Raw genomic sequence first — 19,036 nt, forward strand, 5'->3', positions numbered from 1 at the left:
GATTTAGTAGGTGCATGACTGACTGTATGAGTAAATGATTAAATGTGTCTCACTGAGTGCATGGGTTAGTGACTAAACTGTCTGAATGTGTGCATCAGTATGTCTGTTGTTGTATAAGATGCTGCATGTGTTGATCAGTAGCTATATGAGTAACTATATGGGTTATTGATTGGTTGCCCAAGTATTTGTATGGGAGACTGAGTGGGAGGTGTGTGACTCTGTGCATAGATGTGTGAGTAGTTGATTCACTATATGTATGGGTTCAAAAGTGCATGTGGAAACAGCTGTATGGGCGGTTGACTGTCTGCATGAGTGTATTTGCTACATGTCAAAGTAAGTACATATGTAAAACACAGTACATGTGAGAGTTGACATATATAAATAACTGTGCATAAGAGCCAGTGAATGTGTGAGTGGCTGTATGGATCATTGTGAACTTGTATCCGGGATTGTATAAGAGAGTAAATATGTGTTAGTATATGTTTGAATAAGTAAGGTGTGTATAACTGTATAGTTGATGAAATGGAGGGGTGATTGATTCAGTGCATGACTGACTAGGTGTGTGAGTAACTCCATGGATGAGTGACAGTCTGTGAGTGTCTGTTTACTCTGAGTGTATCTAAGGTTATATTAGAGTCTGAACAGGTTGATCGTATTATCACATGATTGATGTCATCAGTGATGTTGTCAGTGAGGTCATTTGAGTTGTCATCAGTGATGTCATTTGAGTTTTCATCAGTGATGTCATCAGTGATGTCACTGACCATGTCATGAATGATGTAATATGTGACATCATCAGCAGTGGATTGCGGGTGCGGGTTATATAGTTATTGCATCTAACTATATATGCGAATTTCAATGGTTTTGTGCGAGTAAATTAAGGTTTTGTAAATGCTAATCCCTAACTATATATGGCCTAAAACCTATGGTTTTTTCAGTGAATTTCAATGGTTTTTTAATAGCAAATATCTATAACATATATTATTATTCTAATTCACAAATATATTTTATATATTTTTTTTTTAAGCAAAGGACCCAGATGCATTTACAGTTTATCACTAACAATGTTCCAGGCTAATGTATTTTCACAGGAAATTAACAACTGTACTGCAAGTAAAATATTCCTATTTCGTGAAAAAGGGCGTTTCTTTGTCCCATGAGGGAGCCGTTGAGCAAAAGAGACTCGGCCTGCTGTCTTAGTCGCTGATAGGCCTGATTATCGGATTTTTATCGTTCACTTTATGTTGCAACAGTGGAAAACAAAACAGCCCTTGTCCATTTATTTTTACAGCATTCCTGCGTATTATACCCTACCCCCAAACAGTATTTTGCCTGTTACCATAGTAGTAGTTTATGGAACACTTAAGTCAGCACATATGTTAAAATTTCACCACAATATGTTGCTAATGAGTGAGCTTCAGCATTATACTTCAAATTATAAATATTATTTCTATTAATAACTGCTACCCCCACAAAAAAACAGACGTATGTACTTTTTTAATTAACTTTTATCAAAACAATAACCGGAACTATAACTAAAAGATAACACTACAATAAATAACTAGAACTATAAGTAACAAAATAATATAATAAACAACATATACTATGGAGTCCAAAATAAGTATTGTAGTTAATCTGCAAAACAAAAAGAAAATTAGTGTTTAAAATTAGATTGAAGTGACTAAATGAGATCAAACATCACAAGTCAAAGTAAAACTTGACAGTATTTATATTTTTTTAAATCTTCGCAGTGTGCCTGAAACGCTTCCACTGGCATTCATCATGCAGACTTTGCTTCACCCTCTTTATCAATTTTTGCAGTTTGAGATATAACGTCCTACATGTGTTATTCATCTCCTACTTTCTCCTTTCAAATTCTCTTGTAAAGACCTTAACAACAAATAAAGGGAACATTTTCTGCATATTTTTAATAAAGCATTTGACACAATGCATAGTAACACCGTATTTATTGAATGTTTTCAAATTAATTTTCACAAGTCTTAAAAAAGGTGAATGCAAGAAAAGTTACTTGCCGCATATGCAAGACTGCTTTCAAGAGGAGACCCCGATAAAAAGGACTTCTGTGGAACTGCAAGTATGCTGAAGCAGTTGCAGACTAAGTATCCGGTCAACTTTGCAAGGGAAGAGTTAAGGAGATTGAGAGCGGCTCCTTCTGCTTCATGAGAAGGCCCGAGTACCAGTGGAGCAACAACGTCAACCTCTAGAGCACAGCCTAATATTTGTCCCCAATTTGAAACCCTTTAAGAGAAAAAGTAAGAAGGTTGGGAGCTTTGTATGCCATCCTAATATCTAATTATCCATAGTTATACAGAGATCCGCCCTGTATCAGACTCATATGTACAAGTGTATATTGTAGATTATCTGCCACCGAAAACCTCTCAAGTACCTATATCCGTTACTTTTTAACTTTGTTGAGTAGTCATATTGTGAGTATTTACCTTAAAGTTGTTAATTTTTTATTGATTATTGCTCTTTGAGATATTTCCTGTCTACAAACAGAGAAGAATAGGAATATTCTGTCTCCCTTTGCAGATAGTGAAGGATAGGTAATGCGGACTTTTGTCCCCCGTTGTAATCCGTCATGCATGTTTTTCTCCCCACTGATTGATTGATTGGCTGGACATTTATTGTTCAAGGAATAGTTCTAACGAGGTATTGTCTATTTGCAAATAACGTGGAATAGAAATATTCTGTCTAGTCTTTGCAAGTAGTGAAGGGTAGGTAATGCGGACCTTTGTTCCCCGTTGTAATCTGTCATGCCCATCTACTCCCCACTGATTGAAAAACTAGTTCCACCCGGACCATTTATTAGAGGTACATCATCTGGCTCAACCAAAAAGTACCCTTAATAAAGAAGACATATGTAAAATACTAAGTAAACACTGTATCCTGTTAAACAGAAACTTTACAATGAAACACACTTGAAAAAGAAGGGAAAGAAAACGAACAAAATCAGTAGGCCTTTGAGTTTTTGACTTCGCTATGAATAAGAAACATGGAAGTGGTGAGAGAAGCCAAGCTTGACGTTACGGCAGCCACGAGGTAGCTAACCTCCGCCACCCCCCCACTGCTCCAAGCATGTCTGTCCAACCGCCCGCCACGCCCATTAATGGTAACATGAAATAGATACAAATCAGCAGATACCTACCCCCATTCCAGAAACTCCCGAAGTGCAACAGGTCCGCGGTTACGCCCATCCGGAAGATGAGGCCTCGACACGTGCAGGGCGGGGCCCGACTAGCCGCCATCAGCCGGAGAAGTTGTGGGATGGTCGGCCCGGAATGTGCTGGTCCTCCCTTTCTCTTCTGGCGCCCTGCAGGCCACGGGGGGGGGGGATGTCTTGCCTCTGCCTCCGACCCCCCCCTCTTATCGCCTGGTCTGGACATCACGGATATCAACGCCAGGTGTTGGCGTGGGGTGCGCTGGGAGGGAGAGGCGGCGCGAACGAGCCTCTCCCAACCCCCAGGTGGGGGCCCCTCAGCTGCACCCCCAACGCTCCACTCACCCAACAAAAGGGTTCCTCCACTCTTGCAATGCAGCGACGCTGCACTCACCCGACAAAAGGTCTCGCCCACTATTGCGAGGCAATGATGCTCCGCTCACCCAGCGGGGGTCTCGTCCACTGTTGCGGTGCAACGACGCTTCTAGTTTCCTGCGTCCAGAAACGTTCTCCTCAACTTTGAAGATTCTATAAGAGCCACGGGGGCCCCCGACGGGGAATGACTGCCATGATCACCCACGGAACGACCACGACGTAGCCGCGGGACGTCGGCGCGCTCATGCCGGCGCCGGCCTCAGTCTTGAAATCACCAAAATCCTGCAAGACTACCAACTTGATCAATTCCGCTGGGACACCAGTATGACCCGGTAGGAGAGATTGTTGCCTCCCACCCCACTTTGACTGATGGTTCATGTCGGCAGTCACCTCTGCTACCCTTCAACGAAAACTTTTGGACTGCCGAAAGAGGTCCCGGTCCAACCACGAGTTGGTGGAGACATTTTGACTATACTTGGACCTTCCTGACCTCACCCAAAATGGCGCCGGTACAAATGAAACTCTCAACTCCTTGTTGTGCCCGATTGCTCAGCCTTGATATCATGAGATATGTATGCAGTTTTTAGCACATGAATTGATATGGGATAAGACTGATTATATGTTCGGACAATGAATTGATCCGGAATGGGTATTGATTATACGTTCGAACAATTAATTGACATGGGACGGGTACTGATTACAAGTTCTAATGCATCATTGATTACTCTATTTATTATTGAAGGTTCGAATTGTCGACACTTTTGGTACTTGCTCACAATGAATTATCGATATGATTTTGTTGCACTTTTTACTATGAAATCAACGACCACTGACTCTCTGTTATGTTTTCCACAAATAAATACCCCCCCCCCCCACATTTACAGTTCCAGCCTGCTCCGTGCCTGTCTCACGGGGTTGTAGGCCCGTATTTGGGCACCAACATTTTTATTAAAGGTTTTTGAAAAAGCAAACTTAGTTGTAACGCGTTGATTGGTAAGTTTCGAATAAAAGGCCACTGTTTCCGATTTTTTTTTTATTTTTTTTTAAAGTAGGTGAAATGAAGTAGCTGAATTAGTTAAGGGTTAAAAAGTATAGTACGCAGAAACATTGAAAATATGAATGGTCCAGGTTTGTTGTGTGCTTTTCATTTTTGTACAGCATAAAGCAATCGATAAAGATCCTGGTATTTAGCCTCTACTTTATATGCTACCTGTATCAGGGAAGTTGTTTTAAATGCCCCTAAGCCACCCCGAAGGAATGTCACCTGGCCCCCCCTAGTACGAACGAAAACGACCCCGTACCACTGTAGGTTATCTCTCTAACTCAAAAATGACAAAAATTACTTTCTAGGACGTTTTGGACATTGATGATTTTCATATGATCTATTTATTGAAGTAATACTCATCTCTCTGCATGAAATTAATTTTCCACATGCTACACAAGTCAATCTCATCTGCCCAAAGTTCTTTTGCAGATTTGGGACCGTTTCCCTTGCCTCTGACTCACTTATTGCTAAGTCATTGATGGATGTTTTTGCCGGTCGGGGGTAATCCACCAAATCTCGAAGTTGTGCTTTAGAATAATTAGGAGGGTGCCACCTCTCCATGTGCCGATGCATGGTATGATTACCATAGCTATATTTTTTTATGGTCCCTCTCGAGAGTTTTTTTTTTTGGAAAATGAGGCAGGTAACGAACCTGGCATTAACTTTCTTTTCATGAGAAAGAAAAGAAAAAAATTGCCAGATAAAATTCACTTTCACATGGGACGTTCTTGGCATTTCTTTCAGAAACTTTTACATCACTGTGTCATTTCTTTGTCTATCCTGGTTAAAGCAATGTCATATAAATAGTTGTTTAAAATGTTTTTTTTAACGTGTTTACTTTGTTGGAGCGTTGTATATATTTATAAGTTCTTAAAGTGTTATAATCCTACTACTTTGTTGGAGTGCTATATATTTTTAATGTGACACATAATTTTGAAGACTTTGATGTACAAAAAGGCATCACTGGAATCTTCCGCTTCAGGCTCGGTCCCACACACCCTTACAGTGAGAATCCCCTCCCCAATCACAATACAGGATCGTTATCAGATAGTAGGAACGCTTGTGGTGTGACGGATATCATGAGGTGGCGACCTTGATCTACTGTAACTCCTTTGAACAGGGGTGATTCTTTACATTTGGGGCCATAAACTACATCCGCAGGGCTTGGTGATAGCCTGGGACCGGCCTGGACAATCAGACACAGAGGAAGAGGAGTGTCAGAGGGTGCGGTAGTGAATAGGGTGAAAGGGAGGTGTTGGGCGGGCACAGGGTGTGATACTCAGGGAAGAGCAGCGCAGATGGGGGAGTTTTATGGCCCATGCATGAGAGAGAGAGCAGGGGTGACCAGTGCGTGGGGGAGATGCTTGCGAGGGTGGGGAGCCATGCTGAGGATCGGCGGCGTGCAGAGAGTGGGTCTGGTCAAGGCATCTAAAATGGCAGCCGCTGGAAGACAAGTATCAACATATGAGCCTCCTCAACCACCCTCAGAAAACATAGGGGGTCAGGATACGTCTCCCATACCCCCTTATACCCAATACTCACATTGCTTTTCCTCCATCTAGTAATTTAATTAAATCGAAACACAACTGGCGAATGCACGTTTCGCTACCAGTTTGCGACCCGGTTCGCGAACCGAGAAGCGCTTCTACCGCGAAAAATCAAATTTTTTTTTTTTTGCCCCACGGGACCCTTTAATAACCCCAACATCATTCCTAGGGGGTCAAGAGGAGTCTACCTTGCCCCCTTTCATTAAATTCCCCCTTCGTTTTTCTCCTCCTCTTGTCTCTCTATCCTACCGAGAGACAAGATGGCGGCCGCACCGGACTGTTTAGAATGTTGACAGACACCGGAGAGCCAATCAGCTTCGCTTCGCAAAGCTCCGTTACGCGAAAAGTACGCGATCTGGAGCGCTATCCGGGACGCTGTCACAGATATATCTGTTTTTTTTAAACGTTAATTTCTCAAAATCCACTGGAGCACATATATTGAGACCCAGCAAAGGCACATCGGGCTAACAGTCCCTACAATTTTGCCAAGTTTCGTGTAAATCCATTCAGCCGTTCGAGCTAAAAGTGAGGCCAAACGCCCTATGGAAAAATGAATGGGAAAAACGCGTTTTGGGACCCCCCTTTTTTCTCGGCCCCCCCTTGACGAAACCCCCCCAAATTTTTCAGGGGCTGCTCAGAAACAAAATGTGCCATTTTCCTGAAAATTTCAGCCGATTCCGTCCACAAACGGCAAAGTTATTAGACATAGAATTTTCAAAAGTTCCATAGAGAAAAAATCCTAACTATATATACCTACTGGCGACCGCCAGTAGGTAATGTGTGTGTATATGTGTATAAATATATATGTGTATATATGTGTATATATGTGTATATATATATATATATATATATATATATATATATATATATATATATATGTGTGTGGGTGTGTGTGTCTGGTAAAATAGTACAACCATCTGAGATAACTGGATTAAGGTGTCAGATGTGTTAATGGCAAAGAGAGTTATAACATAATGCCATTGCCACATAGTGTTTCGGAGAACACTTTTTTTTAAGAACATCCAATTTACTATTCTGCTCAGTTCTTTCTGTGTTACATAAGATATACCATACAGTTAAACCTATTGCCGGAGCTGTTCATTTTATGAGGCAGACTTCTGGCATTAGTTTTGAGCGGGCCCAGCAAATGAACATTATTGGAAGCAAATAACGAGCACAATAACAACTATTACTTAGACCAATTTATATTGCACAAGAAAACGGTGCACTGTGACTTTCTTCTTATCTACTGTCTGAGGAAGTCCTCTTTAGATGTGTGGATCTTGCACTTATGTTATCAAAGAAGACTGTTGCAATGATATGTAAAGCCACAACTGACCCCTCCAGTAAGTGTTGGCAATTAGACCTACTGAATGGTCAGATGCTGAACCTATGCTACTGCATTTGGAGGAAAGGAAAGGCCTTACGAAAACACAATTTCTAACTTCACATTGTGTGAAGATGTCTCTGTTTCTGTACAGGTTTCCAAATGGAATGTGCAGTTGTATGCAAGAAATTGATGTTTACTTGGAGTCGGCCAGGTATATGGTTTTGGTATTTTAGAGCACTCCCTGTCATCATGTGCACTACGTGACTTGCGCCTACAATATGCAATTGTCAAAATGATGTACACTATTGTAAGCAATGACGTAGAACATTACTCATGAAATGCCGCCTTACATTTTGGTTCCACTGTTTTTATTTTTTAACTCACTACGTATCTCATGTCATACGTTCAATCTGCATGCTATATTATGTGCTGGTCAAACAGTCACCTTTGATGTAATTGCAAATTGTACATAGTAAGCATAATATGTGTATGATAATATTCTTAATCAGGAGTCCTGTCAAGATAAGTTAACCCGTACTAGACATTACCTAAAACATGAGATTGGGCCATGTGCCACTGTGTAACACTAATGTGTCAACAAGGGTAGCATTTCCATACAGTTATCATAAACTCAAAAGTGATGTTAAAAAAAGTATTAAATTTGTTATAAAAACAAATAGCGGCATAAGAAATATAAAGCAAGATTATTAAATTCTGTGGTTTAAATGAATTATCTAACCGTAGTAATATAAACAAATAATGTCATACCGAACATTTATGTTTCGGTTTAACTTTTTATACTTTGGTGAATTTAAGGAACATAACACATAGTCTTTGTAGTATAGCTTATGGGTCCATTGTTGACATTTGCGAAGTTAGCATGAGCATCGCTGCCATGAGGCTGCTTTTGCACACAACACTGCAAGCATATATTTCTCAAGACTCTGTTTGTGCCCCTTTCACATGAGAACTGTCTGCTTTTTGCGTTCTCTGCTGTGCTTTGAGGTTGAGTCTGCACACGAGATACAAGGTCGATCAACTGTGCCTCTTGTTGTTCTGTTCTGGTCAGTCCCTCGCACCTAGACATAACATACTACCCACATCTGCACTACTGGAAATAGTGTGCTTTAATATTGCAAGCTAAACCTGTTTTGACACACTTGGAGAGACACCTTTCAAGAAAGAAGAGCTGTGCTTGTCCTGTGATGTGAACCTTTCATATAGGCCTTGAGGTATGGGGTCTGTTGACAAAGCCCAGAGTTCTTCTTTTTTATAGTAAACTATTTCTTACAACGGGGAGGGTGGTTGGGTCTCTTAGTCCTTTTTCCATGGTCTTTATAAAAGGATCTACCCGTTTGTATTCTATGGAATTTTGACAATGCTGACTATATTGTGTTTATGCATTTTGCTGCTATTAACGGCGCATGTACTGTACCGTAGCGCACATTGGTAAAAGTGGACTTTTTGAACTATACCGCGTCTCAGATTACTCGCATTGTGGACAAGTATGAGTGAGTCAGCGAAAGAGTTGTCTGGCTCCCGCGATTCGCAAGAGAGAGTGATGTGTTCTGGGTTGTCTAATCATTGGTAGCTTGGCTGTAGTCTGAGAACGAATGAGACACTATAGCTAGTCGGTTTGGGATTTTGGGTACTAATGTGGTAGGTTGGTACACCCCTATTCACTGAGGTCCTGTTTTCCTGTGCATAGTTCTGTATATGTGCAGAATCCCTGCAACATCTTCACAAGGCTCATGCAGTCCATATGGATCTGTAATATGCCTAATATGGTAAAAAAAAAGATCCAGTGACGCATCACATCATATAAGAAACAGCCCTGTTTGTTAGTGTCTGAAACAGGGTCAAGATAAAAAGAGCAATTGTATTTTTTCCTTCATGATATCAAAAGGCAAAAAGGTTGCGCCACCGTGGTTCTACAATTAAACAACTAATATTATTTGCAGTTTACACTTTTTGCAGTACCTTTCAGATTCTTAGAGCCAAAATTAAGAAGTCAACAAAGATCAATTTGAATTTTAAGTAGACCTTGTAATTAATTTGAAATCCCATACTTTCTGATTCAAACCTTAATTCTTAACACCACACTAACCACTTTTGAAACCTCAAGTCTTTGCAATGCGGATGGTACGCACTTGTCTGGTAGTCTGTTGAGCAATCCTACACCAATCCTCTGTAAACAAGTAAATATGAGGACCTTATTACAGCAGGAGATGTTACCAAGCCTTCTGAAATTCACCATCTTAAAACCAGTGCTGACCATGTTCACTTCCAATTAAAGTAATTACAGAGGTGTCACTTACTTCACCTATTGTGCCTAAGGTTCTCAAAGGACCAGCACATAACTAAAGTGTGCATGGGACAGAAAAGGCATCAATGTCTAGTAGACACAAGGTTAAGGTCGATCTTCTGGTTGGCTTTGACATAAAGGTGGGTAAGAGAATGACCGAAAGCATGGAAAATGAAAGAATCTGACAGATACCACTTGCTTCATCTGTACGACTCTGACTTTAGTCTAACCATGGTTTGTGTCTTTTTTGTTGGATCAGTTCAGCACAATTGTAGTTATATCATTGGTTACCTTGATGATGAATGTAATTGGACTGCTTCTTTTTTCATGTTGGGACGCACTGGTTTTCTTGGAGAAGTACATATGAAACTTACTTCTCTAATGTCTGTATATGTACTGGTATATTTCTGTGGAATGATCGGTTTCCGACAAAGTCTTGCCAAGTTCTGAAAGTCCACATTATTCAGTTGTCAGAGGACTCAGGCCAACAATTGGGCTCTTTTTTTGAGACGCAGTCTAGCAAAGGACAATATGACAATGCATATTTGCTTTAGAGTAAATCTTGGTTTATGATTAAGGTGTGCAATAGACACTTGAAGCTTTCACCAGTCGCATTTTGTTGAACTCCCTTATACCCACAACTTGTTATACTGAAATGGATCTCAATCGTGTTGTGATTAGCAAAGCCTGTCTCACCATGGTATCAAACTCTACAATTTGATTTATATTTGTTTTACTTCTCTAGACTCCAGATAGATTCTAAGGGAATTATGAAATCGAATTCCAGTAGATAAGCAAGTGAAGGCAGAGATTGCTGGTATTTGTGACTATCTGGATAAAAAGACTGCAAAGATTACACTCTTGTTGGACTTGCCTCTTGCAGGAGTACCACTAGAGTTCTGCTTAATGTAATACACTGGATAATGTACGTTTCACCTCTTTTCCTCTTATGACATGTATATGCACCATTTTATCATGACTTTGTAAGCACTGCAAATGACGGCCCCTGAGTGCAGGAAGTGCAGTCTCCACATCAAGTTGGGTAACTTGTCTGAATTCGCAACATTGGAGAGGTGAATGTGGCATGTGTGGGGCTCTTACACATAGATGTGACAGAAGTGTTTATTTCAGATCTTCCATTTATCTATGTGAAATAAAGAGATGTAAAATTGTTTGTAGGCTCACATAGAGATTTAACCCCTGCCCTGTGATCAACAGTAGATATTATCAAAGCCTAGTTACTAACGTTGGCTGTCAAACCAACAAGCATACTCAGTGCCTTAACATTTACCTGTCCAATAACCTGTCCAATATGCCCGAGAACTTAAGATTGAACAATATATATAATACAGCCAACCATGCCTTTTTCATGGCATTTGAACATAAAACAAACACCTCCTTCACCCTCTATTATCTCCCTTTCTCAATTTGCAGCTTGAGATTGTTATGAGGAACAAGATACTTTGACAAGAGTTTGGCAAACCTATGCTCCTCCCTGTTTTGGTGCTGGGGAGCTTCCTGTGGATTCTTTTGAGTGTGTTACATTAGTACAACTCACAACTAAGTTCAATTGTTGTTTGAATAAAGTACCTTGTAGCACACCTTGACCTTAACCGGGGAGCTTCCTGCAGCATCTTTCTTGGACTTAATTCTGATAGATTCCTTATGGTCTCCCAAGACCAGCTATAGTCGGAGCTTGTAAAATGCACAGTGCAAGCTTGCACAGTTATTTCTTTTGCCCACCTTTGATTCATAATATATCTGATTCTTTAGCTATTTGCTAGGAATGTAAGTCGTTTTTGCTGCCTCCCTCATCTTTCTTTGTTAAATAGAGGTATTGAGATAATATGGTACTTTTTTTTTTAAAACAGTCGCTAAAGATGTTGGATGAAGAAGAAAGTACAGACAATGATTTAAGGAAAAAATTCACTGAACGCTGGCAAAGGACACCATCCAATGAACTTTACAAGCCTTTGAGAGCAGGTGAGCCCAAATGTGTTTAAACATACATAGAGGCAAGTACGCATACCAGTTGAACATAAATGTCTAACATTACTTTGGATTTCTCACATCCTGTGCAAACAATTGATTAATCTTACAACTCTATTGATACTGTACGATTATTTTCACCAGGTGGATGGTATAGCCATTTTTAGGAATCATTTCTACAAAAACGTTCTTTGGATTTTGTATTTAGATTGAAAATTAGCCTGTCATGCATTAGATTTAGCTTGATGTTGATCTTGTGCGCTTCTTGTGTAGAAGGATAATACGAGTCTTGTTTAAACCCTTTCACTGCTATGCCCTTTTTTGGCTATTTGGTATACTGCATGCTTATGTCTCAATAACTTTTTCCATATAAATTATCCATTCCAAATTTGTGACCTCCTTTTCCAATATCCTGGGGATTTTAATGGTACCCAGGGTTTGTAGATTCCATGGAGAGCACTGAGAAATTAGCCAAAATATATCTTAAGTTTGCTTTTTGTGGGGGAATTGGGAAAAAGTGCTGCAGAGGAAAGTGTCTGTTTTTCCCCTGGAAATGGCATCAACGAAAAGTTTGCAGTGCTAAAATCGCCAGCTTTCAGGAACAGGCAGACTTGAACCAGTGAACCACATTTCTTATCGAAGTTGTGGCACTTTACTGGAAGAGTGCCAATTTTACTTCTTTTTTGTGCTTTCAATCTCCTTCCAGTCTGTGTTGGAAACTGGTGTAAAATCCATGGTAATTCTTGGATTGCTATACATTTCTGAAAACTAGACACAATTCTATATTCAACAAGGTTTTTTGTGTAGATCCTTCAAGGTTATCCCAAAGAAACTAAGTGTTGAAAAAAAATATTGAAAATTAGTAGGAAAAAACATCCATTTGTGACCATGTTTTTTCACTTGTAACTTCTCGTCACCATGTTGATTTTCAAAAGTAATATACCAATACATCTGCTAGATCCTTCTGGTTGTAGGTGATATATAGAGTTTGTGGGTTTTCGAAGAACTCTAAGTATCCAGTGCAAATAACTAAGCTGCACCTTGAAATGTTTTTTCATTGTGTACCCGGTGTAGAGTGATTCATATGGTAAAATGTAAAGAGTGAAAACTAAGTATCAAGGAAAACCTATACATTTCCGAAATGGGCACAAGATATGGAGTTTAGGATTAGTAGTTATTTGTACATCTCTGAATTTGTGGTACCACATACTAGCATGTGAATTAGAATATCTCAAAATGGCTTCTTTCTTACACACTGGCTTACGTTTGGAAGGAACAAATGCAGAGAAATAGAATTGGTAATAACACTTGTTCTACTGGTCTATGTTCCTGTAAGTCTCCAGATAAAATGGTACCATACTTGTGTGGGTAGGCCTCGTGGCCATGATTTGAAAGGGCCCAAAACTCAATATGTGCACATCACACTTTTCAACCTAAAACTGACTCTTTTTTGCAATGTGGCTAGCTGTGGATTTTGGGCCCTAGCTCTGCAGGCACCTAGGAAAACCTCAAAAAGCTGCACATTTGTAAAAACTAGACACCAAGGGGAATCCAGGATGGGGTGACTTGCATGGGAGAGAACCCACACCGCAAAAGAAGGTCCTGTACTGGAAAGAGTTGCAACGCTGAGCTGCTGTTAATTTCCGTCAGTAGTCCTACTAAATGGGGTGAACACAATTAAAAGGTTCTGGGGCAATAGGCTGCCCGAGGTAATTCAGAGGGGAGGAAGGGTAGGTGCTTCCTTTGAGTATAGGTTAGGTGAGAAAGATGCAGTGCTTAATTTGAGCCGGTGGGGGCCACCGGCACTCATTTTTGGCCATTGGCACTTATTTTTCTGCTTCAGACATTTACTGAGAACAAGAGACAGAAAAACAAAGCGGAAAGATTGAGGAAGAGAATGATGGAAAAACTACCATAAAGGGAGACAGCAGGAACCTGGGAGAGTTAGATAAAAGGGCAGGAAGTACTTGGTAATGGATTAACAAGGCATCAGGTAGCTTCAAGACTACACCAGCCTTGGCATTAGGTGCTCCGACTTTGTTGCACTGGCCGTGGGCTTCTGACAGAGCTTTGCGCTTAGACGCTCACTTTTTTCTTTTTATAACCAACTAAATACTGGGAAGATAAGCTTTTATCTTCACTCTTGATGCGTAATCACAAGCTGCACCCCAAAATGTTTAAGCACCTGATAAAACCACTGATTTGTTTTCACCGGTTTTCTGCCACACCACTCCTTAGTGTGGTGAAAATGTAGACTAGGTGACACCAGTATAAGGCGAACCTTTGGATAGAATCGATCCATCTTGGTGTTCTGTTCGACACATGTTTGTAGACATAACCTGGCCTAACTTATAGTGGAGACTAGGCTGGAGATAAAACAGTGCCAGTGTGTCTCTGCAGGGAGGAGTGAGTCACCTGGTGATCGGCGCTGTACTGCTAGAAGATTAAAAAGATACTTAATACCAGAGATAGGTACCAGAGAGAGCAAAAGCAGAGAAAGCCCATAGAAAGTCTATCCAACCCCAGTAATTCTCAATGCTGGTGAATCCATTGCCAGTGTTCCGGGATTTATCAGAACCCCAATTCATCAGGAGCCCCCTATGCGCCCCATTAAGGGCTAGAGCAATCTGGCGGCCTCTGGTGGATCGGAGAGGATACGTGAGAGCTTTGGGAAGTCCCATGAGTATGTATGTGGGGAATCTGGGATGTTTTGTATGAAAAGCGCTATCTGTATCGTTTAATATTGATTCCCAGTATCTCGTGAGTTTGGAGCACTTCCATAGTGGGTGTGTCAAAGTCCCGGGGCTGCCACATCCCCGCCAGCATTTGCCGCCGCTCTGCGCATTCCACTTCTGTATGCGTGAAGGGATGTAATACCAGTATGAGGTGATTTTAAAGGTGGTTTCAGTATGTCCTGCGTTATATGCTGTGTGACGAAACCTGTAAAATAGATCAGCCCATTCCTTGTCCGTAAGCTTACGCCAAGTACCTCCTCCCAGCGGAGCTGGTCGGGAGACCTGTGACTAGGAGCCTTTGACAAGTAGCTTTCTGTGATCAGTTTTTTATCATCTTTTTTAAGAAATAGCCACTTCTCATAGGCAGGCATAGGCCTGCCAGCATTAGGCCACACTTGAGCGTGGGGTAGCCAGGAGTCAGTTGGGAGTGTGTGAAACAGTCTTGATCTGTCAGAGTATATTGAGTTTTGAGTTGGTTTAAGGGAATCAACACTTCACGGTCTAAAATGCAACCCACCCTCTTACAACCCCCCTCTAACCATCGCTTGCCGACTCCCTGTGACATCCCAGGTGGGAACTCTGGGGTAGCAAACAATGGGGTAATTGGAGAAGGGAACGACGAAAGCCCAGCAGCTACCGCTAACCTGTCCCCTATTTTCATCGTGTGGCTGGGGACCGGAGAGGAGTATAGGCCCCAAGCTCTATGGGTGCTGGAGAGCCAAACCTCTTGTCAGGTGTTTGACCCCGCTACTGCCTGGTCCATGAAAACCCAGTGATTCTTGGTCAATAGTTGGTTCCATGCAACCAGGTTTCGAAGCTGTGCTGCTTGGTAGTATCGCAACATGTTGGGAACCACCAGTCCTCTCTTTCCCTTTGTGCGCTGCAATAATTGATGCAAATTCTTTGCTTTGTCTTACCCCAGATGAAAAGCTTCCCGGGAAAGGTAGAGAGGGGAAGGCTCTGGAAAACACGAAGAGCGCAAGGCAAAACATTCATTTTTACTACAGCTATCCTTCCCAGCCAGGAGAGGGGGAGGCGCCTCCAAGGATCTAAGTCTGAGTGGATGGAGACCCTGAGCTTGGAGTAATTGACTTTAGCAGTCTTGGTAAGACTCTGTGCTATCACCACACCCAGGTAGGGGAGATTAGAATCCCCCTACTGGATATCTAATTGAGTGTGGATGATACTTTGTGTCTTGGCGCATAGTGATGTTCAGTATTTGTGATTTCGACAAGTTTACTTTGAAGCCCAAAACCAAGCCAAATGCTTCCATCTCTAAAGTAATGGCTGGTAGCGAGGAGAAGGGTTGAGCAATGAAGAATGTCATCTACATATAGGCTGATCAAGTTTTGTTCTGCCCCAGAAGTGATGCTTACTGTTGCAGGGTTATCCCGCAACCTCTGTGCAAAAGCTTCCAGGTATAAAGCAAAAAGGAGCGGCGAGAGCGAGCAGCCCTGACTAGTGCCCTTTTCCACCGGGCTTCTGCATGAGCTCACGCTGTTGACACGAACCACCGCGCTGGGCTTACTGTGTCTGCTGTGTACCCAGTTGATGAAGCGCTCCCCGACCCAAAGCACCTGAGAGGGTGCATTGGCCCTACCTGTTTGCAACTATTGAATGCTTTCTCAGCGTCGATGGCCAGCAAGAAGGCCGCCTCCCTAGACCGCTGCACCTTATCAATAAGGTGGCATATCCGCTTGGCGTTGTCCCCACATTGACGTGAGGGGATGAATACAGCTTGATTAGGAGCATCGAGGCCAGACATCCCGGGTTTAAAGCAGTGGGCCAAGATGCTAGCAAAAAGCTTCACATCCATGTTAAGCAAGGAATTCGGGCAGTTCTCTCTCCAATATTGTGCATCTTTCCCAGGCTTCGGGATCACTGATATGGATGCTTGTAGCATGCCAAGGAGTCTGTCAAAGCCGCTGTGTCAGAGAAGGATTTAATAAGGTGTGTAAGCAGGGGGGCCAGTTTGGTACAGAACGTCTTATAGAAGATGGCACTGAAGCCATTCGGCCCCGGAGACCTCATTTATTTCAGCCTTGCAATTGCAAATATCACTTTCTCTATCCTAATGGGTTGGACAAGGGATTCCGACTCTGACAATGGAAGGGGAGTGATCGCTGGCGACTGCTTATAGGAATGAGGGTCAGTCGCCACAACCCTGTGTATAAGTCTGCGTAAAACGCCCGGAATTCAGTCACAATGGATGAGACGTCGGATACTTGTGCCCCCAAGAGCGTTTTAAATGGCCTTCACTACGTTCACGTGTTGATTTCTTTGTAAGTAGTGAGCTAGCATACGACCACTTTTATTGGATCCCAAATAGATTTTATGTTTGAGCCGAAGTACGGTGTATTCAGCCTTGTCTAGGTCCAGACATCTGAGTTGGAGCCTTTCCTGTTCCAGTTTTCGCCAGGGCGCCTGTGCGTTTATGTATGGACTCTAGTTCCATTACTGACTATTCTAATTCCCCTCTTATTTCTCGTGCTTCTTGTTCTCAAACACTGTTTTCACTCTCAAACCACCCCAGCAACCAGTTTAAGAGTCTCCCATACCGAGGAGAGGGATCCTCCCCTATGTCGTTGGTGATCAAGTAGTCCATAATCACCTGGCAAATTGAGGACACCATGTCCGGGGAATGCAGTTGTGTTTCTCGAAGCCGCCATGGTTAACTCTGAGAGGGGGGCGCAAAGGTGAGTGTGATTGCCTCATGGTCCAACAGTGAGCGGGGCTCAATAGAGGAAGCTGTAACTCGATCCCACGCAGCAGGAGATGCTAAGAAATGGTCCAGACGAGCATAGGATTTGTGCACCCCTGGGTAAAATGTATAATCCCGCTCATCAGGAAGTTGTAAGTGCCAAACATCACAGAACCTGCAGTCCGCCAGCCAGGTCACTCCCTCGGGTGAGCGGGCACCTGAATGTTTGAACCTCTGTCCAGAGTGGTCACGACCTCCCTCCATCACCAAATTAAAGTCTTACCCCCACCAGAAATGCCTGGTCTGGCGATTGTAAGACCATGGCAAGAGCCTCAGTGATAAAGGATTCCTGATGCTTATTGAGGGCGTAGAGCTAGGCTATTGTGAGGTGTAATGGGCCTAACTGAACCCGTACAGTCAACAGTCAACCCTTAATCTCTTGGCAGGTACCCAAAATCGTCCCCCAGAAGCGATTGGAGAACAGGATCGCCACTCTGACCCCTTCCCCCTCCTAGACTACCAAAACTGGTGTGGAAGGTTCTTAGAGCGCATTCTGTGGGTATCCTGTGCATGCAAATGTGTCTCCTGAAGCAGGCAGATATCTCCTTGAGCCTGTTTGAAGTAGTAAAAAAGACTTGCTAATCTTTTTGTGGCGTTGTTAAGGCCTTTCACGGAGACACTAAGCTATTTTATCCCCATAATTCAGGGTGTGGGGTAGGCCAGGCCATGTTAATCTGTGGGGCACTAAAGGTCGACCGTGAAGAATAGGTGTGACCTGAAACTATGGGGGAACCGAGGCAGGTCCTAGAAGTGTCATCTCGTCTATATATAGACAGTCTGAAGAGGAGCCCCAAAACAAAACCCAAAAACCTAAAAAAAATGAATAAAAAAAACAAGAATAAACATATTGTCCATAAGGTCCATCTTGACTTGGGAATCGGAGTTCATGGAGTTACCTAGAGGGAAGCAAGCCAACAGTAGATAGAATGTCTTAGCACCTCCACCTCCACCCCCACCATGACTGCCCTTCTGTTGAATCACAGTAGCTTATGGTGGGGAATCAACATCAGGCTTACTCTCACCATAGAAGGATTGCAGCACTTCAAACCTTTCCTGAGACATGGTGATAGGATCCCGGCAATGGGGCATAGACCACAAGCCACGCCTAGGTCCACGGCTGGCCCTGCCCTGGACTCCACCACCCTGCTCAAGGTGTCGGGCATCCGAGTCAGACAGGTCGAGAATCTTACAAGCCTGCACAATGGAGGGCAGTTGGTGGAGTTTGCCGTTCAACTGGAAGATAAAGTGTAATGGATGGCCCCAAGAGTATGAGATACCCTGGGCACAAACGTGGGCGGTGACGGGTCGAAATTGCGTCCGGAGGGTCGTGGATGCCAGGTCCTGGAATAGCTGGATTGAATGACCCCGGAATTGCATTTACTGCTCAGATCTGGCAGCTCAAAGGATCGCCTCTTTCTTGGTGAAGTTGTGGACACTGACCAAAATGTCTGCAGGTGGGCGAGGAGGCCCTGGGGAGGCTAACTCTGTGGCACAGTCCACCCTGGTTCCAGTTGATGTGCTGTCTCCTAGGACGCTTTTGAATAGTTCATGGACGTAACCCTCTAGCTCTGCCACCGTAGGCACCCCCCTTATGCGGATGTTATTCCTTCTTGATCTATTCTCTAGGTCCTCTGCAAGGGTCTGGAGATCCAGCTGCTGGTCATATAGTTGGATGATTTCCTGCTGAAGAGCCTCAACCTCCGCATCCCTTGAAAGGGAGCTCTCCTCCAATGCCGCAACCCTTTCCCACACTTATTCGATGTCTTGA

General features: G+C 42.8%; 1 protein-coding gene across 2 annotated transcripts in view; it reads left to right on the plus strand.

The window, feature by feature from the left end:
• The window catches only part of PDCD6IP (programmed cell death 6 interacting protein), a 500,749-nt gene that overhangs the window by 217,366 nt on the left and 264,347 nt on the right, over positions 1-19,036 (plus strand). For both annotated transcript variants that reach the window (XM_086964745.1, XM_086964744.1), the window contains exon 11: positions 11,655-11,766. In XM_086964745.1, the coding sequence (XP_086820871.1) occupies positions 11,655-11,766 (112 nt within the window). The remainder of the gene's footprint in view (positions 1-11,654; positions 11,767-19,036) is intronic.

Source organism: Lissotriton vulgaris, chromosome 4_1, assembly GCF_964263255.1.
Source record: "Lissotriton vulgaris chromosome 4_1, aLisVul1.2, whole genome shotgun sequence".
Taxonomy (NCBI): Eukaryota; Metazoa; Chordata; class Amphibia; order Caudata; family Salamandridae; genus Lissotriton; species Lissotriton vulgaris.